Consider the following 25,278-nt stretch of genomic DNA (forward strand, 5'->3'; position numbering starts at 1 on the left):
AATGCAACATGGCACACACGTTCCGCATGGAAGTTCATTCATTGGTGGTGAAGTGGTGTTGTTCTGCAGAGCCACTCACCCTTGCATGCTGCAGCTGAAACTCCACTATTGTCTGCTGCTCCGTGCACAGTCTTTCCATCATATGCAAGGTGTAGTTCCACCTTGTGGGTACATCGCATATGAGGCTGTGAGCAGGAAGGCAGAAGTAATGCTGCAGACAGGTGAACACTACTTTCAGCAACAGATCTGACATATTGGGCTTATTTTAAAGAAGCTCTGCACCACCAAATTCAGAACATGCGCCATGCAAGGGATGTGCATCAAACTGGCTAGGCTCAAAGCTGCTACGAGTTTTCGCATGTTATAACACATACCACCATGTTGTTTGATCACCGTCCACAGCTCCTGCATGGTGTGGGATCTTTCCACCGAGATGAGTTTCATAACAGCCAGCTGTCATTTACTCCTGGCTGTGCTGAAGTTGGTCCAGTAGGTGTTACGCTGGCCAGATGAGGAAGAAATGGAGGAAGCAGAGTAGAAGGAGGAGGCAACATGGACAGAGTAATGTCCAGCAATCCTCGGTGGTGGCAGGACATGCGCCAGAACGCCTTCCGCCTCAGGACCAGCCACCACTAGATTTACCCAGTTGGCAGTTCGGGAGATATAACAGCCCTGCCCATGCTTACTGGTCCACATATCGGTGGTTATATAGACCTTGCCACTGATGAAGTTGCACAGTGCACACCTGATTTTGTCTGCAACATGTGTGTGCAGAGTAGGGAGGGCTTGCATGGAAAAGTAGTGGTGGCTGGGAACCAAGTACTGTGGGACAGCCACCACCAGCAGTTTTTTAAAACTGTGAGTCTCCACCAGCCGGAATGACAACCTTTCAAAGACAAGGAATTTTGAAATGCTGTCATTCAGGACCATGGCTCATAGGTGGGTAATGGTGTACTTTCTTTTTCTCTCCAGTATTTGGGGGAAGAACAGCTGAACGCTTTTATGGGATGGTGGGGAGATGCTCGGTGAAACTGCTAGTTATGGTGGTGCTGTCATATCCTCTCTTCCAGTAAAAAGTCTATGTTCGGAGTTCGGCACCAGACACTAGGTGTCCGGCAGTTCAGATTTGCTCATCCCTCATGTTACGATAAAGGTAGCTGTTAAGGTCAAACCAACTGTGCCTTTTTGAGTATCTAGGAGACCACCCTCTACCACAGGTTACTCTGTCTGGGCATATTTCATCAACCTCTTGTTTTTGTTACCCTGGCACCTCTATGGGTCCACATTACCACTTGACTGCTAATTTTCATAGAAAATTCCATCTGACAACTTAAGGCTCTGGACCTACACCACATTGCAGTTTCTACCAGAAAATGGACCCTGACTACTTTGTAGTCAATATAGATCGTCTTGAAGTTATTGTAAAAGAAAACAGCTTTTTAACAGTAAACTTACACCGAGATATCTAAAGCATATAGCTCCTATGTTTTAAGGAGGAGAAATAACTATACTCTGACTTATGAATTAGTCTCAGCTGGTTCATCTGACTCTACACACTATGTTCCTTCAATCCCGGCATTCACATTTTTCCTTTGACCAGTCCTTCATGAAATCAGTCTACAATATGAGTACAATTTTTTTTCCAGCTGATGCGATTCCCCCATTCCCATGCATATACAGTATAGTCTCATCTGCCTAGGTCACTCACAAATAACTCCAGCGAGGTCTCATTTTTCACTCTGTCTACTGGTCTCGAGACTAACATGCACCACCCGTGATGGCAACTACATGGCATCTGTACAGAGTCAAGTAACTATTGCAATCTCGCAGCCCCCGGCTTGCTCCTTGGTGGTAAAAATTGGGCTAGAGACCCCCTCTCTCTAACAGCAAGTCCCTCCACTACATGTCATTTGTCAATGGTATCCTCTCTCTTGTCACTATCATCTCTTTCCATTTTTCTTTTACAGGCAGCAGAACCAAGAGAAGATCCCTCCTATATGGTGAGTAGAGAAACGTTGTCCTCCAGTTTTGTTGCGCTGAGTCCAACTGGAAACTTTGCAAATACTGTACATTAAGATTTTTTTCCTTCAATTCCAATTTTTCCTTGTAAATAGATACTGTGTAATAGAAGTAAGGTTGCACCACAAAAAAATGTTTTTACTAGAGATGAGCGGTGTTCGACTTGAACTGTTCGCCAATCTCAAATTCGAGCTGTTTTGGGCGGTGTTCGAGCCGTTAGGCGAACACGAACAATTTGAAAAAATTTCGGCTGTTCGAGGTTATGTTCGATAACTGTTCATGCACCAAAATCATAACTGGATTTTTTCTCAGTAATGCTGAAAATTAATGTTAATACGCAGTCTGTCAGCCTATCAGCAGTGCACACACGGAGCGAACTGCTTTTTTTCACACAAGCAAGGGCATGTGTCATTGGCAGTGTATGTGACATGTCCTTGCCCTATAAGACCCAGCCATTTTCCCCGTCGCCACCATTTTCTCACTGCTGCAGCTGCGTGTTAGACGGCACCACTGTTGCTGTGTGTGCTATACTTTCAGTTTTAATTTCAAGCCAATTTTCGCACAAATCTACAGATAGCTTGGGAGTAGGGAATAGTTGTGATTGCAGTCCTTTTGAGGACTAGGTTACATCATTTCCTACGACTTTTATCAGGCAGGTCTGTGCTCTTAAATAGATAGGTTGGGAGTAAAGACTAATTGTAATTGCAGTCCTTTTGAGGGCTAGGTTACATCCGTTCCTATCACTTTTATCAGGCAGGTCTGTTCTCGTAAATAGATAGGTTGGGAGTAAAGACTAATTGTAATTGCAGTCCTTTTGAGGGCTAGGTTACATCAGTTCCTATCACTTCTTGCCAGGCAGGTCTGTGCCAGTGCTGTGCTAGTTTTTTTCACAGCATTTGGCTAAATCTAGCAAAGCAAATCCTTTTTGGCCTCTTGCAGTGTGTGTTAGTCAGTGGAGTAGCCTATCTGTGTTGCAAGGTACACCACCTGTGTATAGAATACAAATTTTTTTACTGCACCTAGTGAAGTAAAACCTTTTGGGCATAGCATCATTCTATTAGTCCATCTATACTAACCTCCACCAGGTTGCAAATTCAAAATAATTTTTATCTGCATCTAGCTCTGAAAAAACATTTCGGCTTGTAGCAGTGTGTGGGACTTGTTCTATTAGTCCATCTATACTAACCTCCACCAGGTTGCAAATTCAATATCATTTTTATCTGCAACTAGCACTGAAAAAATATTTCGGCTTGTAGCAGTGTGTGGGACATGTTCTATTAGTCCATCTATACTACCATCCACCAGGTTGCAAATTTAATATAATTTTTATCTGTATCTAGCTCTGAAAAAATATTTCGGCTTGTAGCAGTGTGTGGGACTTGCTCTATTAGTCCATCTATACTAACCTCCACCAGGTTGCAAATTCAATATAATTTTTATCTGCATCTAGCTCTGAAAAAATATTTCGGCTTGTAGCAGTGTGTGGGACTTGTTCTATTAGTCCATCTATACTAACCTCCAGCAGGTTGCAAATTCAATATAATTTTTATCTGCATCTAGCTCTGAAAAAATATTTCGGCTTGTGGCAGTGTGTGGGACTTGTTCTATTAGTCCATCTATGCTAACCTCCACCAGGTTGCAAATTCAATACAATTTTTTTCTGCATCTAGCTCTGAAAAAATATTTAGGCTTGTAGTAGTGTGTGGGACTTGTTCTATTAGTCCATCTATACTAACCTCCACCAGGTTGCAAATTCAAAACAATTTTTATCTGCATCTAACCCAGCCAATACTTTTGGGCTAATACCACAGGTTGGCCACTCAGCTCTGCTCGGTTCCCATCCATTGTTTTTTGTGCAAACAACTCCAGAGTTGTCAATTAGTTAACCACCAAAATGAGTGGAAAAAGGCCTGCTGCTGGTGAAAAGGGGAATAGGCGTGTTGGGAAGGGAAAAAAAGGTTGTGTCTGAGGGGTAGGTGTTAAAGCAACAGTAACATCTGCAAAAGAAAGACCATCTTCCAGCCAAACTAAGATGTCTACTTCTTTTAGCGGACAATGTGATAAGATCCCTTTCTTACGGCCACGCCAATCGCTACAAATTCCAGATGAGGCACAAAAACAGCAGGTGCATCAACGGATATCAAGTGCTCCTTTAAGTGGGCTCTCCTCCACCTCAACTTCAACATCACAAATACTCCAGTCCTCAGAGGTGTCACCCCAATCGCACTTGCTTCCTCACAGCTCCCAAGTCTCCAGCTGCCCGTCTGAGTATGGTGTAGAACAGATGGTTGAGTCTGCAGAGCTGTTTACTCATACTATAGCCTGGGAATCAGAGGTCGGCTCCAGAGCTTCTGTGAATCCAGATGAGGAAATGATCTGCACTGATGCCCAGAATCTTTATGAGTCGGATCCAGGACCAGAAGCAAAAGGTTCTGACCATAATGTAGACCCTTGTTCCCAAACTGTAACTCCTGTTGGTGGAGACAATGAGGAAGATGATGATGAGACTCAAATACCTGATTGGAGCGAAAACTTGAGTTTTTTGTCAGGGCAGGAAGAGGTTGGCTCTGAGGACGACGGGTGTGATAACACACAGAGTGATGATGACGAGGTTGGAGATCCCATTAACTGTCAACCCACAGTCAGCCAGTCGATGAGGTCAGCAGAGGAGGTGGAGGAGGATGCTAGTGACGACGAGGTCAGGTTGCGCCTTCCTGGACAGAGACGTAGTACTGGAAGCACGTCAACAACTGCATCCTCAAACACAACTCTGCCTCTGACCACAAGTCGTGGTGGCTCTTCAGGTCGCATGGGTGCTAAGCCTTGCATAGCCTGGGCATTTTTTCAGATCGATAAGGATGACCCAACTCGTGTTATCTGTAACATTTGTCAGCAAAAGCTAAGTAGAGGCCAAAAAATACATAGTTTGAGTACTTCATGCATGAACCGGCACATGGATATGAAGCATAAGTTGCAGTGGGAAGCTCACTGTGCTACAATGCCACCGTCTGCCACATCTTGTGCATCTGCGGCCTCTTCATCCTCTGTGACTGGGGGGACAGCAGTCACACCTGTTTTGGGACGCAGACCTGCCACCTCTTTACCCGCAACAGCCAGCTTGATTGGCAGGTCATCATTTTCTTTGGAGGTGGAAACACCAGCTGGTGTTCAGCGCTGTCCGACATCGATAGCACCACCTTTGGATCAAGGCAACCTAACATGTCCGCCTGAGTCTTCCTCACAGACCGGCAGTTTGCCGGGGACACCCTTCTCAACCCCGTCTAAGCACAACAGCCAGCCCTCGGTCCCTCAGATGTGGACAAGTAAAAGACCATTTCCTCCTAGCCATGAGAAAGCGAAGAGGTTGAATTTCACTATCTGCAAGCTCTTGGCTACAGAAATGCTGCCTTTCCGCCTGGTGGACACAGAGGATTTTCGAGACCTTATGTCCGTCGCAGTGCCCCAGTACCAGATGCCCAGTCGGCACTACTTCTCAAAGAAAGGTGTGCCTGCGCTACACCAGCATGTCGCACACAACATCACTTCTTTGAGAAACTCTGTGTGTGACAGGGTGCATTTCACCACAGACACTTGGGCGAGTAGGCATGGACAGGGGCGTTACATGTCGCTGACTGGGCACTGGGTAACTATGGTGACAGCAGGACAAGGGGCTGCTGTCCAAGTCTTGCCGTCCCCACGAGTTGTGCGTCAATCCTCTTTATCTCGAAGTTCCTCCACTGCTTCTGCCTCCTCAACCTCCTCTCGGTCCTCCACCTGCACCAAAAGCCTGTCTGGTCATGCCACAAGCTTTCTAACTGCGCAGAAGGGATCCTGCACACCTCCTTACTATGCTGATAGCAGGGCTCAACGTCATCAGGCGGTTTTTACTTTGAAATGTCTGGGAAATGTGAGTCACACAGCTGAGGAGTTGTGGTCAGCTCTGGAGAACCAGTTTCATGAATGGTTGTCTCCACTGGACCTGAAACCAGGGAAGGCTGTGTGCGACAATGCTGCAAACCTGGGTGCGGCCCTTTGCCGGGGCAATGTCACACACGTGCCTTGTATGGCTCACGTGTTGAACCTGGTTGTCCAGCAATTTTTAGCCCACTATCCCGGACTAGATGGCCTTCTGCAGAGGGCACGGTCGCTGTGTGCTCACTTCCGCCATTCGCATCCCGCAGCTCAGTGACTTACATCTCTACAGAAGTCGTTGGGCCTGCCACTTCACCGGCTAAAATGCAATGTTCCTACCCGGTGGAATTCAACTCTGCACATGTTGCAGCGACTGTGGCAGCACCGACAAGCCCTGGTGCAATACGTTCTGATGCATAGCCTGGGCCAACGAGATCAAGAGGTGGGGCAAATCACGCTGGAGGAGTGGTCTCAGATCAGGGACCTATGCACCCTTCTGCACAGTTTTGAAATGACGACGAAGATGTTTTGTGCTGACGATGCCATTATCAGCATTACTATTCCGGTGATTTACATGCTGGAGCACATGTTACACAGAATTCGGAGTCAGGTGGTGGCACAAGAGCAGGTGGAGGAAGTAGAGGAGGAGGAGTTGTATGCAGAAGGGCTAACATCTGCAAGTACCAGATGGTCGGCAGCACCAAGGCGGCAGGCATGTGAGGGTGGGGGAGATGGATTTACCAGGGAGCATAGTAGCAGCCAAACTAGTGAGGAAGGTGCAGGAGCCCAGGAAGAAGTGGAGGACTAACTGATGGAAGACTCATCAGAAGAGGGAGACTTTGATCACATTTCTGTTGTGCGAGGTTGGGGGGGAGAGGGCAGAGGAAGGAAGCATGATTGTTACCTCGCCACCAACACAACAGGGACTTGGTGCTCCTGGATGCGCAACACACATGAGTGCCTTCTTGCTGCACTACCTGCAACATGACCCTCGAATTGTGAGAATTAGAAACAATCCTGACTACTGGGTAGCCACACTGTTAGATCCCCGGTACAAAAGTAAATTTGCAGAAATTATTCGTGCCATAGAAAGAGATGCACGCATGCAGGAGTATCAGCAGAGACTGTTGCAGAATCTTACATGTGCTTTTCCCCTAAACTCTAGTGGTGCACGTAGTGAATCTCACAGTTCCAACTTGCCAACCATGGGACCGTCGAGTGTTCAGCACTCAAAACGTAACAGAAACACAGTATCTGCTGGTAACTAGTGTTGAGCGAGCACTAAAATGCTCGGGTGCTCGAAGTTCGGGCCGAGCTCACTGTGATACTCGCATGCTCGACCCAAGCAACGAGCCCAATGTTAGTCTATGGGAGACCCGAACATTTTTGCGGCGGCTCCCCCGGCAGTCTGTAGACAGCGTAAAAAGTGCCCAAAACGATAGTGACAGTGCTCAAATGACATGGGGACAGCAAGGGGATCGCCCCTGGAAGCATTTCTGACCCCCAGGTCACTGCTGTCAACAACGTGGTCAGAGGTATTAAGCCACTTTTACAGGCTCACAATGAAACGTTCAAAAACGAAAGTGAAAGTGCTTTCCTGTGAAATATGTTAACCCCTTAACGACCATGGGTCTTTCTGTTTTTGTGTTTTCCTTTTTTGCTCCCCTTCTTCCCAGAGCCAGAACTTTTTTAATTTTCGTTCAATATGGCCATGTGAGGGCTTATTTTTTGCGGGACGAGTTGTACTTTTAAACACCATCACTGGTTTTACCATATCGTGTGCTGGAAAATGGGAAAAAAATTCCAAGTGCAGTGAAACTGCAAAAAAAATGCAATTCCACAGTTGTTTTTTGGGTCCTTTTTTTACCACGTTCACAGATTGCTAAAACTGACCTGCCATCATTATTTTCAAGGTCATTACGAGTTCATAGACACCAAACATGTATAGGTTCTTTTTTATTTAAGTGGTGAAAAAAAAATCCAAAGCTTGCTTAAAAAAAAAAAAAAAAATGACGCCATTTTCCGAGACCCTTAGCTTCTCCATTTTTCGGGATCTGTGGCCAGGTGAGGGCTTATTTTTTGCGAGCCGGGCTGACGTTTTTATTGATACAATTTTGGGGTAGATCCGATGTTTTGATCGCCCGTTATTGCATTTTATTGCAAAGTTGTAGAGACCAAAAAAACTTAATTCTGGCGTTTAAAATTTTTTTCTCGCTACGCCGTTTACTGATTGTATTAATTCTTCTTTTATATTGATAGATCGGGCGATTCTGAACGCGGCGATACCAAATATGTGTATGTATTTTTTTTTTTATATATATATATATTTTATTTTGAATGGGGCGAAAGGGGGGTGACTTAAACTTTTATATATTTTTTATTTTTTTTATTTTTTTAAAAACTTTTTTTTACACTTTCTGCTTGCTTCTATAGTCTCCAGAGGAGACTAGAAGCAGCAGTTGTCTGATTGCTTCTACTGCATACAAGCGATGAGCAGATCGCTTGTATGCAGGAGAAATGCTCACTTGCTATGAGCGCTGACCACTAGGTGGCGCTCATAGCAATTGAGACATGACAACCACAGGCGTCTGCTGCAGACCCTGAGTTGTAATGCCCACCCACTGGTGACCCGCGATCACGTGACGGGGTCACTGATGGGCAGGGCTTAGGACTCCCGGAAGCGCGAGTTAAATGCCACTGTCAGAGATTTAACATATTAACAGCCGCGGGTGGATTGCGATTCCAATAATCAGCTGACATGTGCTCGCTTCAGTGCGGGCTCACCGCCGGAGCCCCCACTGAACCGGCCTTCCCGACCTGGTGCGTACTATTACTGACCAGGTCGGAAAGGGGTTAAGGAACATCCTTTCCAGGGTAAAGACTTGTGTATAAGGTAAAATAAATAACCAAAAACAAAAATACTCCTCCACACCTTGGGCTATGTTCACAAGTAGCATTTTTTATGCGTTTTTGCACGTTTGTATTGCTTTCAACCGTGACAAATGCATTCACCGGGAAATGTCATTTTAACATTTTACAACCTTATCTGGCCATGTGCTGTGTGACACATGCATACAGTGCTAAAAAGACATGGGAACAGCATGGGGAAGACCCCTGGAAGCATCTTTGACACCCAGGTCACTGCCTAAAAGTGTGCCCATCAGAAGTGATCCTTGCCGCATCAGAAGATGCAGACTTGCAACTATCCCCGTGCAAGTCCTTGTCCCAGGGCAGTGTTCAATTGTACCTCCCCCATAACTTGCAATACAAGCGCAAGTATGCAGCCTGCCACCCACCCACCCCCAGGCTGCAATACCATACTGCTAGCTTGCTTGCACTTGAAATTGGGCCTTTTAGGCATGTGGAGGTGGAATCTGACCACCACGTCATGACTGCGTCGGTAGCCTGGTATTGATACTCAGTCCCCAGCCGCCCGGCGGCCGGGTGTCCACGCTTGGTCCCCAGCCACCAGGGGGCGGCCGGGTGTCCATACTCAATCCCCAGCCGCCCCGCGGCCGGGTGCCCACACACAGTCCCCAGCCGCGTGGGGGTGGCCGGGTGTCCATAAACGGTCCCAAGCCGCCCCTATTTGTCCCGGTGCGCCTTATACACTAGCGCGCATACCAAAACATTACCTGTGCCCTCCCCAGTGCATTTAGTGGGAAGGACAGCCTAACCACAAACACGTGGACAAGCGAATGTGGCCAGGAATGGTCCATCTCACTGACGCCTTCACACTGGGTTAATATTGTGGAAGCCGGGACACAGTTGGACACTGGGATGCAACACGTCCTCCAGACATAGAGGATTGCGGGTCCTGGGTCAATCAGGCTTCAACACAAAGTTCAGAAGGTAGACAGCAGCAGTGGTCGGCCTCCTACACAACGAGTAAATTATTCATGATCATGAGGCCATCCACCTCCTTAGCTTTCTGTTCCTTGGAATGCAAGCGTATGTATGTAGTAGCTGCTAGGTGGTGGAGGTTACAGTGGAATAAAAAGACAATATCAATGCCCCGTGGAAGAGACGTGGAGGTCACAGTAGCTTAACAAGACGGTTTTAATGCCCCTTGGAAGAGTGGTGGAGGTCGCAGTGGAATAAAAAGACTATATCAATGCCCCTTGGAAGAGTGGTGGAGGTTACAGTGGAATAAAAAGACAATATCAACGCCCTGTGGAAGAGACGTGGAGGTCACAGTAGCTTAACAAGACGCTTTTAATGCCCCTTGGAAGAGTGGTGGAGGTCGCAGTGGAATAAAAAGACAATATTAACGACCCTTGGAAGAGACGTGGAGGTCACAGTAGCTTAACAAGACGATTTTAATGCCCCTTACAAGAGCCATGCAGTACAGCATATTAAAAACATTATTCCCATTATTGGAGAGTGGGTCTCCCATAGTCTTTGCCTATGCCTTCCAAGCAAAAGCTGCCAAAAATTAGGAAGGGGGAACTTGCAATGTCCCTTACAAGAGCCATGCAGTACAGCATATTAAAAACATTATTCCCATTATTGGGGAGTGGGTCTCCCATAGTCTTTGCCTATGCCGTCCACCTGTCAGTATTGTCAGTTGACAGGTGACAGGCGAGTGCGCTTATCAGTTATAATTCCACCATTGGCACTAAAAACACGCTCCGATAACATGCTAGCGGCAGGGCAGGCAAGGACCTTCAAGTCGTACAGAGCGAGTTCATTCCAAGTGTCCCGCTTGGATGCCCAATAATTAAAAGGCACAGAGGAATCACGGAGGACGCTGGTACGGTTGGCAAGGTACTCCCTCACCATCTTTGAAACTTTCCACTCCTTGTGAGAGTACCCTGCGTCTCAGGGTCTGTAAGCTTGGTGGGTCTCAGAAAACTGTCCCAGAATGTTGACAGTGTTCCCCTGCCTCTGCTGGATTGGAGTTGCGCCTTTCTCGCCTGTACACCTTGGTTCGGTAAAGAACTGTGACCTCTGCCACTAGCGTGTTCAGATGGGAATTTTTTTAACAGTTCTGCATCATTTTGATAAGGGTCAGGTTGTCAGCATTGTCAGTTGACAGGCGAGTGCGCTTATCAGTTATAATTCCCCCAGCGGCACTAAAAACATGCTCCGATAGCACGCTAGCGGCAGGGCAGGCCAGGACCTCCAAGGCGTACAGAGCGAGTTCATTCCAAGAGTCCAGCTTGGATACCCAATAATTAAAAGGCACAGAGGAATCACGGAGGACGCTGGTACGATCGGCAAGGTACTCCCTCACCATCTTTTGAAACTTTCCACTCCTTGTGAGAGTACTCCGCGCCTCAGGGCCTGTAAGCTTGGCGGGTGTCAGAAAACTGTCCCAGAACGTTGACAGTGTTCCCCTGCCTCTGCTGGATTGGAGTTGCATCTCTCTCGCCTGTACGCCTTGGTTGGGCAATGAACTGTGACCTCTGCCGCTAGCGTGTTCAGATGGGAATTTTTTTAAGAGTTCTGCCCAAGGGCCTTCTGGTATTGCCCCATTTTTGTAGACCTCTCCACCTCAGGAATAAGAGAGTGAAAGTTCTCCTTGTAGCGAGGGTCTAGAAGTGTCACCAACCAGTAATGACTGTCACCCAACATTTTGACAACGCGAGGGTCACGGTTAAGGCAGCGTAACATAAAGTCAGCCATGCGTGCCAGACTGGTAACGGGCAAGATTTCAGTGTCCTCACCAAGATGACGACAGATCATGCTCTCCTCCTCCTCCTCCTCTTCCTCCTCCCCCCTGTCCTCAGGCCACCCACGCTGAACCGACGGTATGACACTTGTACAGGTACTACCGTCTACAACGCATGATAGCAGCTCCTGTTCTTCCTCCTCCTCCTCCTCCTCTCCCTCATTGTCCCCCAATGCACGTTGGGATGAGATGAGGCTGGGCTGTGTGCAATCGCCCGCTACGGCTTCTTGATCCATCTCATCATACTCTGGCTGCAATGCCTCCTCTTTAATTCTCTGCAGAGAGCGTTGCAAAAGACAGACAAGTGGGATGCTGACACTAATGATGGCGTCATCGCCACTCACCATCTTGGTGGCCTCCTCAAAGTTTGTCAGGATGGTACATATGTCAGACATCCAGGTCCACTCCTGAGGTCTTATGTGTGGAGTCTGACCTGAATATCGACGGCCTTGTTGCAGCTGGTACTCCACAACTGCTCTCTTCTGCTCACAAATCCTTTGCAACATGTGGAGGGTAGAGTTCCAACGTGTGGGGACATCACACACCAGTCGGTGTGCCGGAAGCTGCAAACGCTGCTGCAACACAGCAAGGGCGGCGGAAGCTGTAGCCGACTTGCGAAAATGAGCTGACAGGCGGCGTACTTTCACGAGCAGATCTGGCAACTCAGGGTACGATTTAAGAAACCGCTGAACCACGAGGTTAAGCACATGAGCCAGGCATGGTACGTGTGTGATCTCACCTCGCCTCAGAGCCGCCACCAGGTTACGGCCATTGTCACACAAGACCATGCCGGGATGTAGGTTCAGCGGTCTCAGCCACAGATCTGCCTTCTCTTTCACAGCTGTCCACAACTCACAAGCAGTGTGAGATTTATCACCTAAACTTATGAGTTTCAGCACAGCCTGTTGCCGCTTGGCGGAGGCAGTACTGCAATGCTTCCAGCTTGTAACTGATGTGGTGATATCTGAGATGGAGGCTGAACATGAGGAGGAGGAGGAGGAGGAGGATGCACAGGAGCTGTACACTGTGGGGGCAACTCTGACTGACATAGGGCCCGCAATCCTCGGTGTGGGGAGGATGTGTTCCGTCCCAAGGTCTGACTGGGTCCCGGCTTCCACTATGTTTACCCAGTGTGCCGTCAGAGAGATGTACCGTCCCTGGCCACAAGCACTTGTCCACGTGTCCGTTGTCAGGTGGACTCTCCCAGTAACTGCGCTGTTGAGAGCACGGCAGATGCTTTGGGACACGTGCTTGTGTAAGGCGGGGACGGCACACCGGGCAAAATAGTGTCGGCTGGGGACCGAGTACCAAGGGATGGCCACCGCCATAAGATTGCGGAAGGATTCCGTCTCCATCAGCCTAAAAGGCAGCATTTCAAATGCAAGCAGTCGTGAAATGTGCAAATTTAGGACTGTGGCCTGTGGGGCGTTAGCTGCGAATTTTCGCTTTCGTTCAAAGGTCTGGGATATGGACAATTGAACGCTGCGGTGGGACGTGGACGTGGACGTTGATGCTGTTTCTTGAGAAACTGCCATAACAAGTGAAGACTGAGAGGAGGGGGCATCTTTACATGCAGTATGGACAGGGGATTGCCTAGCACACACAACAGGGGGTTCTATTGCACGCACAACAGTGGAAGAAGCAGTGGTGACACCCGCTGACACTGGTCGAGGACCCTGAGTTTCGCCCCACAAAGTCGGGTGCTTTGCTGCCATGTGCCTGATCATGCTGGTGGTGGTCAGGCTGGTAGTTTTGTCACCCCTGCTGATGCTGGCATGGCAGGTGGAACATATGGCCTTTTTGGGGTTATCAGCAGAGTCTTTAAAAAAATTCCAGACTCTGGAAATGCACCGCTTGTACAGGCAACGTCCCTCGTGTTGGTGTTACGGGGAACGGTTGCCTGCCTTCTGTCTGCGGCCACCACACTGCTTCTTCCTGCCTGTTGGGGTACTCTGCCTCCCTCCCCCTGTGTGCTGCTGGCCTCACTCTGCATGTCCTCCTTCCACGTTGGGTCAGTTACTAGATCATCCACCACCTCCTCCTCTTCCACTTGCGCACCACGATCCTCCTCCTCACTTCCTGGCAATTGTGTCTCGTCATCGTCCACCTCTTGTGACAGATTGCCAACGTCGACTTCCTGTGGCCCTGGCTGTTCAAATATTTGGGCATCGCAACATGGGATCTCCTCTTCCACCACTTCAAGCGTATCAGGCGAGGGGCCCAAATATGGAAATGGACCAGTGAACAGCTCTTCAGAGTGTCCAAGTGTGGGATCACTTGCTGTCTGACGACACTCGGCATGGTGGGAGGAAGGAGCATCAGGGTGAGGAGGAGTATGCGGTCGAGACTCACGGCTACTAAGAGTTGACCGTGTGGAAGACAGACCGGAGGTGGTGGTGCCCAGGTAACTGGAAGTATTGTCTGCTATCCAATTAATAACCTGTTCACACTGATCAGTTCTCAATACTGGTGTTGTTCTGTGCTTCCCTAGTAATTCGGTCAAGAAGTGGGAGCGAGAAGATGTGGCTGTTGGTTGTCGCACATTTTCACCTTGGCCACGGCCCCGTCCTCTGCACGAACCATCACCAGAACGTCCACTTCCACGTCCCTTGCCACGCGCCTTGCCCATTGTAAATGAAGTAAAATAGCTTACACTTGCACTATCAATGGAAAAAGGGTAATAAAGAGTAGATTAGAACCGTGGAAGAGGAAAACCACAGTTATTGTTTACTGGGGTATACCTAACTTTTTTAAATAGAGATATTTGCGGCTGAACAGTGAGCGACACACTCAAACTGCTTTTTTTTTAGATACCAAAGGCCCAAAACTGGATAGTACAGCGATTTGACCCGTGGAACTGCGAAACCACACTGGGATGTCGGGCCTACACAAGACTATTTTCAACAGATATATTTTTGTGTCACAACAGTCAGGAGACACTACTGTTTTTCCTTACGGAAAAAACTACCAAAACCTGAATAATAGAGATTTTTTACCGTGGAACAGAAAAACCACAGTTATAATTTACTGGTGTATACCAGGCTTTTTAAAATATATATATATTTGTGGCTGAACAGTGAGCGACACACTCCAACTGTTTTTTTTAGATACAAATGGCCCAAAAGTGGATAATACAGAGGTTTGTACCGTGGAACTGCAAAACCACACTTGTATTTCTCGGGCCTACACCAGACTATTTTCAACAGATAAATTTGTGTCTGAAAAATCAGGGAGACACTATTTTTTTTTTTTTTTTACAGCAAAAAATGCAAAAAGCAGGATAATAGAGATTTTTTACCGTGGAACAGCAAAAGCACACTTCTGTCTCTCTGGCCTACACCAGACTATTTTCAACAGATATATTTGTGTCTGAAAAATCAGTGAGACACTATTATTATTTTTATACAGCAAAAAATGTCAAAAACAGGATAATAGAGATGTTTTACCGTGGAACATCAAAACCACAGTAATAATTTACTGGTGTATACCAGGCTTTTTAAAATATATATATATATTTGCGGCTGAACAGTGAGCGACACACTCCAACTGTTTTTTTTAGATACAAATGGCCCAAAAGTGGATAATACAGAGGTTTGTACCGTGGAACTGCAAAACCACACTTGTATTTCTCGGGCCTACACCAGACTATTTTCAACAGATATATTTGTGTCTGAAAAATCAGGGAGACACTATTTTTTTTTTTTTTACAGCAAAAAATGCAAAAAGCAGGATAATAGAGATTTTTTACCGTGGAACAGCAAAAGCACACTTCTGTCTCTCTGGCCTACACCAGACTATTTTCAACAGATATATTTGTGTCTGAAAAATCAGGGAGACACTATTATTATTTTTATACAGCAAAAAATGCCAAAAACAGGATAATATAGATGTTTTACCGTGGAACATCAAAACCACAGTAATAATTTACTGGTGTATACCAGGCTTTTTAAAATATATATATATATTTGTGGCTGAACAGTGAGCGACACACTCCAACTGTTTTTTTTAGATACAAATGGCCCAAAAGTGGATAATACAGAGGTTTGTACCGTGGAACTGCAAAACCACACTTGTATTTCTCGGGCCTACACCAGACTATTTTCAACAGATATATTTGTGTCTGAAAAATCAGGGAGACACTATTTTTTTTTTTTTTTACAGCAAAAAATGCAAAAAGCAGGATAATAGAGATTTTTTACCGTGGAACAGCAAAAGCACACTTCTGTCTCTCTGGCCTACACCAGACGATTTTCAACAGATATATTTGTGTCTGAAAAATCAGTGAGACACTATTATTATTTTTATACAGCAAAAAATGCCAAAAACAGGATAATAGAGATGTTTTACCGTTGAACATCAAAACCACAGTAATAATTTACTGGTGTATACCAGGCTTTTTAAAATATATATATATTTGCGGCTGAACAGTGAGCGACACACTCCAACTGTTTTTTTTAGATACAAATGGCCCAAAAGTGGATAATACAGAGGTTTGTACCGTGGAACTGCAAAACCACACTTGTATTTCTCGGGCCTACACCAGACTATTTTCAACAGATATATTTGTGTCTGAAAAATCAGGGAGACACTAATTTTTTTTTTTACAGCAAAAAATGCAAAAAGCAGGATAATAGAGATTTTTTACCATTGAACAGCAAAAGCACACTTCTGTCTCTCTGGCCTACACCAGACTAATTTCAACAGATATATTTGTGTCTGAAAAATCAGGGAGACACTATTATTATTTTTATACAGCAAAAAATGCCAAAAACAGGATAATAGAGATGTTTTACCGTGGAACATCAAAACCACAGTAATAATTTACTGGTGTATACCAGGCTTTTTAAAATATATATATATTTGTGGCTGAACAGTGAGCGACACACTCAAACTGTTTTTTTAGATACAAATGGCCCATAGAACTGCAAAACCACACTTCTATTTCTCTGGCCTACACCAGACTATTTTCAACAGATATATTTGTGTCTGAAAAATCAGTGGCACACTTTTTTTTTTTGGGGTGGGGGGCACCAAAAGGTTAATAAGATGGGTATTTGTACATTGTGAAGGAGGAAAAAAAAAAGAGGATTTAGATAAAAAAAAGGATTTTTCCTGGCCCCCGGGACCTGGAGCTAAGTCCAGCAATTTCAGCAACAGGAGCAGCACACAGGACTGTAATGCAGCGTTTGCTGGTATAACCACTGCGTCTCCTATACAGCCTGCCTGCCTGCCTGCCTGATATACCTGGGATGGATATTAGTCCTGAGAAGGTCTGTTTGTTTGATCTGGGAGCCTTTACTGACCCTACACTAACTATTTTGCAGGATATATTTCTCCCTAAATCAGCAGCGCTGTCCCTACACTGTCTGATCCGGAGCGACTGTGTCCAAGATGGCGGTGCCCGGTTTTAAATACTCGAGGTGACGCTGTGCGGCCAGCCAATCACTGTAATGCCCACAAACAACATGGCTGCGGCATTACAGTGACTGGCTGGCAATCCCTGCATGTTCATTGGCTCTGTAAAGAGCACCAAACATGCAGGGCGGAGACCCGAGCTCCCGCCCGAGTAACCCGGAAATGCTCGGTGCTCGCCGAACATCCCGAGTAGCGTGATGCTCGGGCGAGTACCGAGCAGTGTCGAGTATGTTCGCTCAACACTACTGGTAACATCAATTTTGCGGAATCATTTCACCACTTTTCTAGCCCATCCTTTGCAAGGCCACAGGAGACAAGAAGTCTGACACATAGTCAACGCCTAGAGACGATGGTACAGGAGTATCTCCAAGTAAACATTGAAGCCATGACTGTGTCATTGAACCCTTGCTCTTTTTGGGCTTCCAATCTGGATAAATGGCCGGAGCTCGCCACTTACGCCTTGGAGATCTTGTCATGCCCCGCAGCCAGCATTCTGTCTGAACGTGTGTTCAGCGCTGCTGGTGGTGTGCTGACAGATAAGCGCACGAGGCTCTCCACTGATAATGTAGACAGACTCACGTTCATAAAGATGAACAAATCAGGGATCCGAAATGACTTTTCTACCCCTGTGTCATCCTGGGGAGAGTAAAAGCTTGATGATTTGTTAAAATCACCTCACCAACCGTTTTAAGCTTTCAAATTACTAATCATGTTTATCTGTATCTTGGCTGGAAAATAATTTGGTCCTTGTACCAGTTTGCAGTACTGATTCTATGAGGACATCTATACTAAACTCCACCAGATTTAAAATTACTAATCATTAGTGTTGAGCATTCCGATACTGAAATATCGGGTATCGGCCGATATTCGCGGTATCGGAATTCCGATACTTAATTCCGATACTTTTACAATATCGAATACCGGAATCGGAAGTTCCCATAATGCCTGCGCTCTGCAGGGTCTCTGAAGGATGACAAGCTGGATGGCAGCGCTCAGCTGAGATCCAGCCTGTCATCAGAATGCCATCCCGGCGTGGGAGAATTCTCCTGATTGTTTAAAAGCCGGCGGGAGGTAAAAAGCCGCCGGCTTTTAAACAATCACACAGCCCCATACTGCTTCCCCGCAGCCTCCCACCTCGATCCTCCGCTCCCCTCGCCACCTCCCATCCCGATCGTAAGTTAGGACCGGGCGGGGAGCGCAGCACCAAGGAGCGGGGAGCGAAGGACCCGGGCGGGGAAGCCGGCAGTGAAAAGACTTCACCGCAGGCTTTCCCGTTCTGTGCTGCGCTTTCCCGCCGGTTATTTCAAATGAACAGCTGAGGTATCAGGTGATGCCGATCAGCTGTTCATTTGAAGTAGTCGCGGTGCCCTCAGAGGGTTCATGTGAGTTCATGCTTGACTGCATGAACTCACATGAACTTTCCCACGGTCGCACAGGTCAGCCTCACCTCCCAGACCCGTCATGATTGGTGTGTGTGGGTGCCTGTGCGATGTGTGCTTGTGGGCGCGGTGTCTGTGCGATGTCTGCGGGTGTGTGTGTGCGGTGTCTGTGCGATGTGTGCGGGTGTGTGCGTGCAGGCAGACATAGGCCGATGTGACACTACTACTCCCATCGGCCTATGTCTGTCCCCCGTCCACTCGTGCCAGCAGGATCAGCTCGATGGGAGCAGTAGTTCCCATCAGCCTGATCCTGCTATATAAATTGCCCTACTGTGTCCCCAATAAATGTTAAATACATGTCATTGGTGGCCAGTGGTTGCCTACAATAAATTAGTTCATACATTACCTGTCCCCGCCGATCGCCACCTAAAATAAAGTAAAAAATAAAAAACTACACCTATACTCACCTAGACACCTAATTCCCCGAAGCCATCGATCTCCTGTAATAAAATATAAAATAATAAACCACAACCTTATCCTTACCCCTCCGTAGTAGTCCACGAGTGTCCCACGAAGATCTCCAGTTCAGAGCAGCCACATAGAATGTGACCGCTCTGAACCGCTGCCGCCGCTAGAATGACGGGGCCGTAAAGCAGCCCCGTCATTGCATAAGCGGGTTCACCGGAGTTCAGGCAGCGCTGCTCCGGTCAACTCCTTTACGGCCCTGCTGTATCGTGAGAAATTCCCACGGTACAGCAGTGCCGTAAAGGAGGTCTCCGGAGCAGCGCTGACTGAATGCACTCCGGTGACCTCAGTCAGGGCTCACGCTGCCGGGAGCGGACGTGTTCCCGGCAGCGTGAGCTTACAGCAGCCATGCACAGCTGTCACCATCTCCAGATGTGACAGCTGTGCATGGGAGATCAGCGCAGGAACGTGGACAGGTAACTATTTTTTTTTAGTAAACTAAGAATTAAATAAAATTGTGTGTTTTATTTCAAATAAATTATTTTTTTCTGGGTGTAGTGTGTGTTTTTTCTTTTTAACACTTTGTAGGTTAGTAATGGGGGTGTCTTATAGACGCCCATCATTACTAACCTGGGCTTCATGGCAGCTGGCGCTGACATGAACCCCAGCCCTATTACCCCCTGCCACCGCACCAGGGCAGCGTGGAAGAGCGAGGCTAAGTGCCAGAATTGGCGCATCCTATGGATGCGCCATTTCTGGGGCGGCTGACGGCTGGTGTTTCTAGCCTGGGAGGGGGCCAATATTCATGGCACCCTTCCTGGGCTATTAATATCAGCCCCCAGCTGTCTGCCTAGCCTTTGCTAGCTATTTATTTAGGGGGGACCCCACGTCATTTTTTTTGGGGGGTCCCCCATTTTAATAGCTAGTAAAGGCTAGGTATTCAACTGGGGGCTGATATTAGTAGTCTGGGAAGATCCATGGGTATTACACCCTTCCCAGGCTTCAAACATCTTCCCCAGATGTCTGCTTAACCTCCGCTAGAGACTAAAATTATGGGGGATCCCACGCCAATTTTTTTTTAAAATAAATCCTTTATTTTAACACTAAATGACATTTGAGGAGTTAATAAAGATGCAGTCCCTAAATTATTATTTATTTTTTAATTAATTTTTCCCAAAAATTTTGACGTGGGCTTTGCCATATTTTTGTATGCCAGCCAGGTACAGCATCCAGCTTCTATGAACGCGTCATTTTCCGGGGCGGCTGCGGACTGCAATTTGCAGCGGGGGGGGGGCCCAGAAAGCTTGGGCCTCCCTGTGCTGCAGATTCCATCCCCCAGCTGCCTAGTTGTACCTGGCTGGACACAAAAATAGGGAGAAGTCCCATGTATTTTTTTTTTTAATTATTTCATGAAATTCATGAAATAATAAAGAAAAAAAGGGCTTCCCTATATTGTTGTGTCCGGCCAGGTACAAATAGGCAGCTGGTGGTTGGGGGCAGCCCGTTCCTGCCTGCTGTACCTGGCTGAACACAAATATAGTGCGAAGCTCCACGTCAATTTTTTTTTAATTATTTCAGGAAATTCATGAAATAATTTTAAAAAAATTGACGTGGGGCTTCGTCCTATATTTGTGTCCAGCCAGATACAGCAGGCAGGAACGGGCTGCCCCCAACCACCAGCTGCCTATTTGTACCTGGCCGGACACAACAATATAAGGAAGCCCTTTTTTTAAAAAATTATTTCATGAAATAATTAAAAAAAAATTGATGTGGAGCTTCGCACTATATTTGGGTCCAGCCAGGTACAGCAGGCAGGAACGGGCTGCTCCCAACCACCAGCTGCCTATTTGTACCTGGCCGGACACAACAATATAGGGAAGACCTTTTTTTAAAAAATTATTTCATGAAATAATTAAAAAAAAATTGACGTGGAGCTTCGCACTATATTTGGGTCCAGCCAGGTACAGCAGGCAGGAACGGGCTGCCCCCAACCACCAGCTGCCTATTTGTACCTGGCCGGACACAACAATATAGGGAAGCCCTTTTTTTAAAAAATTATTTCATGAAATAATTTAAAAAAAATTGACGTGGAGCTTCGCACTATATTTGGGTCCAGCCAGGTACAGCAGGCAGGAACGGGCTGCTCCCAACCACCAGCTGCCTATTTGTACCTGGCCGGACACAACAATATAGGGAAGACCTTTTTTTAAAAAATTATTTCATGAAATAATTAAAAAAAAATTGACGTGGAGCTTCGCACTATATTTGGGTCCAGCCAGGTACAGCAGGCAGGAACGGGCTGCCCCCAACCACCAGCTGCCTATTTGTACCTGGCCGGACACAACAATATAGGGAAGCCCTTTTTTTAAAAAATTATTTCATGAAATAATTTAAAAAAAATTGACGTGGAGCTTCGCACTATATTTGGGTCCAGCCAGGTACAGCAGGCAGGAACGAGCTGCTCCCAACCACCAGCTGCCTATTTGTACCTGGCCGGACACAACAATATAGGGAAGACCTTTTTTTAAAAAATTATTTCATGAAATAATTAAAAAAAAAAATACGTGGGGCTTCGCCCTATTTTTGTGTCCAGCCAGGTACAACTAGGCAGCTGGGGGCTGGAATCCGCAGCGCAGGGAGACCCAAGCTTTCTGGGCTCCACCCGCTGCAAATTGCAGTCCGCAGCCGCCCCGAAAAATGGCGCCTTCATAGAAGCGCCATCTTCTGGCGCTGTACCCAACTCATCCAGGGCCCTGGTGCGGTGGCTCACTGGGTAATAAAGGGGTTAAGGCCAGCTTGGCATTATCAGCTGGCCCTAAGCCCGAAATTCATGGGGTCACGCCAATATTAGACATGACCACCATGAATTTCTAGTAAAGTATTTAAAAAAAACACAACACCCAGAATAAAGTCCTTTAATAGAAATAAACACACAATTCTTTATTGTTCTAAATTAAACCATACTTACCGTCACGCCCATTCCAGCTGAAGCCAACGATCTCCTGCAATAAAAGAAAAATAATAAACCAACCTCATCCTTACCTTCCCATGGATCCCACGACAGCTTCAGCTCTGCTACATCGAGATGACAGGCTGGACCGCAGCAGAACGTTGCCATCCAGCCTGTCATCCCGCAGACACTGAGAAGCACAGGCATGCTTGCGCTTCTCAGTGTCTCTCTGTGACGGCATAAAGATGAGCTGAGTTCATGTCCAATGAACTCAGCTCACCTCATGCACGTCACTGACAGCGTGGGAAAATTCTCCTGCACTCAGCGCTTCAGCGTGAGAATTCTCCCATGCTGTCAGTGACGTGCATGAGGTGAGCTGAGTTCATTGGACATGAACTCGTCTCATCTTTATGCCGTCACAGCCAGACACTGCAGAGCGCAAGCATGCCTGCGCTTCTCAGTGTCTGCGGGATGACAGGCTGGATGGCAGCGTTCTGCTGCGGTCCAGCCTGTCATCTCAATGTAGCAGAGCTGGAGCCGTCGTGGGAACCATGGAAAGGTAAGGATGAGGTTGCTTTATTATTTTTCTTTTATTGCAGGAGATCGTTGGCTTCAGCTGGAATGGGCGTGACGGTAAGTATGGTTTAATTTAGAACAATAAAGAATTGTGTGTTTATTTCAATTAAAGGACTTTATTCTGGGTGTTTGTGTTTTTTTTTTTAACTTTCACTATGGGGTTAGTAATGGGGGTGTCTTATAGACGCCTCTCCATTACTAACCTGGGCTTGATGTCAGCTGGCATTATAAGCTGACATCAACCCCAGCCCTATTACCTCACTGCCACAGCTACAGGGCAGTGGGAAGAGCGAGGCTAAGTGCCAGAATTGGCGCATCCTATGGATGCGCCATTTCTGGGGCGGCTGACGGCTGGTGTTTCTAGCCTGGGAGGGGGCCAATATTCATGGCTCCCTTCCTGGGCTATTAATATCAGCCCCCAGCTGTCTGCCTAGCCTTTGCTAGCTATTAAAATAGGGGGGACCCCACGTCATTTTTTTGGGGGGGTCCCCCATTTTAATAGCTAGTAAGGGCTAGGTATTCAGCTGGGTGCTGATATTAGTAGCCTGGGAAGCTCCGTGGGTATTACCCCCTTCCCAGGCTTCAAACATCTGCCCCAGCCGTCTGCTTAACCTCCGCTAGAGACTAAAATTAAGGGAAACCCCACGCCAATTTTTTTTTAAATAAATCCTTTATTTTAACACTAAATGACAAGTACAGTAATCAACACTGTCACTGTACTTCTTATATATGTGACTGACATGTTTCTATCTATCTGATCTATGTGTGATGCTCTATTCCTTCTATTCTAAATTGTCGGGTACCGCTGCTGAATTGCCGGCCGGCTTTTTTAAAGAGACGGTGCATGAAAACACTATTATTTTTTTAAATAAATCCTTTACACTAAATGACAAGTACAGTAAGCAACACTGTCACTGTACTTCATATATATGTGACTGACATGTTTCTATCTATCTAATCTATGTGTGAAGCTCTATTCTTTCTGTTGTAAATTGTCGGGTACCGGTGTATGCCGCTGATGAATTGCCGGCTTTTCGCATAATACATTCTACATTATTCTTAGTTTTTTTACTTCATGTAGAATTAACCTACAAGGAAAGAAAGGGTTTATTTTCATTCCGATATTAGTGTCCCATTGACTTGCATTGGTTTCCGGTATCGGAATCGGCGATATCCGATACTTTTTGAGTATCGGTCCGATCCAATCCGATACGATATTTCCTGATATCGGAAGGTATCGCTCAACACTACTAATCATGCTTATCTGTATCTTGGCTGGAAAATAATTTGGGCCTTGTAGCAGTTTGCAGTGCTGATTCTATTAGGCCATCTATACTAAGCTCCACCAGCTTTCAAATTAATAATAATTTTTAGCTGCATCTAGCCCGGAAAATAATTTTGGGGCTCCTAGATGGGCAAGACACATGAGTGCCTTCTTGCTGCACTGCCTGCAACATGACCCTCAGATTGTCAGAATTCGAAATAATCCTGACTACTGGGTTGCCACACTCTTAGATCCCCCACACTCTTCGATCATCCTTTTCGTTTTAATAAAGAACAAAAAAATGGTCATTTTTGAAATTATAAGCATTAGCAGGTTATTAGAAGCTGAAATCAAACAGTTTTCAACCCAAAACTTTATTTTAGGTGATGTTACATTTGCACATAGGACCCCTTGTTCGAAAGGAGCTTCTGACTCTCTCGTCCATTGAATTTGTCAGGTTTTGGATGGTTTCTGCTTCAATTGTTTTGCATGAGGACAGAATACCCTCCCAGAGCTGTTGCTTAGATGTGAACTGCCTCCCGCCGTCATAGACACTCCTTTTGATGATGCTTCAGAGGTTCTCAATGAGGTTGAGGTCAGGGGAGCATGGGGGTTACACCATAAGTTTGTCCCCTTTTATGCCCATATCAGCCAGAGATGCAGATTTGTTATGTGCAGCATGAGACGGTGCATTATCATGCATGAAAATGATCTTGCTGCAGAATACACGTTTCTTCTTCTTGAACCATGGCAGGAAGTGCTGTTTGAGAAACTCCACATACATTATGGAGTTCATCTTTACCCCTTCAGGAATCCTAAAGGGGCCGACAATCTCTCTCCCCATGATTCCAGCCCAAAACATTACTCCACCTCCTCCTTGTTGGTGCCGCAGCCATGTTTGCATGGGGTGTCCATCAACCAGCCATCCTCCACTCCATCCATCTGGACCATCGAGCGTTGCACGGCACTCATCGGTGAACAAAACAGTTTTGAAGTCAGTCTTCATGTATTGTTTGGCCCACTGGAGCCATTTCTGCTTGTGTACAGTGGATAGAGGAGTTCGACAGGATGGCTTACGCACAGCTGCAAACCTCTGAAGGACCCTGCATCTTGTTGTTCGGGGGACATTGGAGGCACCAGCAGCTTCAAAAACTTGTCTGCTGCTATGACAAGGCTTTTTTGCCACTGCTCTTTTAACCTGACGTAATTGCCTGTAGGAAATAGTCCTCAATTTTCTCTTATCAGCATGCACACGTGTGTACTGTGAATCAGATACATATTGATTGATTGTACGATGATCAGGATGAAGTGTCTTGGCAATGTTGATTGTAGTCATGCCTTGACCTAAACACTCCACAATTTGTTGCTTCTCAGCAGCCGACACATCCTTTTTTGGCAGAAAATGTAGGCTGCTTAATAATGTGGGACAGCCTTCTTAAGTAGTCTTGCCTTTCATTGGACACACCTACCAAACTAATTAGCACAGGTGTCTGCAATTGCTTACAGTGATATAAAGAGCCCTGACACACATCACCATCAATGAGTTTAACTGACAAACAAACAAATTCTTCCCTTTTCACTCCTAAACACTTTTTGCATAATAATTTGGAACACAGTGTACATG

At 46.4% G+C, this 25,278-nt stretch overlaps 1 protein-coding gene across 2 annotated transcripts in view; it reads left to right on the top strand.

Moving 5' to 3' along the window:
* The window catches only part of LOC141173078 (cell adhesion molecule CEACAM10-like), a 196,445-nt gene that overhangs the window by 168,041 nt on the left and 3,126 nt on the right, over window positions 1-25,278 (top strand). For both annotated transcript variants that reach the window (XM_073657722.1, XM_073657723.1), the window contains one exon: window positions 1,968-2,000. In XM_073657722.1, coding sequence (XP_073513823.1) covers window positions 1,968-2,000 — 33 coding nt within the window. The remainder of the gene's footprint in view (window positions 1-1,967; window positions 2,001-25,278) is intronic.

This window comes from Phyllobates terribilis, unplaced genomic scaffold, assembly GCF_046119375.1.
Source record: "Phyllobates terribilis strain yellow unplaced genomic scaffold, ASM4611937v1 Scaffold_12__6_contigs__length_324123572, whole genome shotgun sequence".
In the NCBI taxonomy this organism is placed as follows: domain Eukaryota; kingdom Metazoa; phylum Chordata; class Amphibia; order Anura; family Dendrobatidae; genus Phyllobates; species Phyllobates terribilis.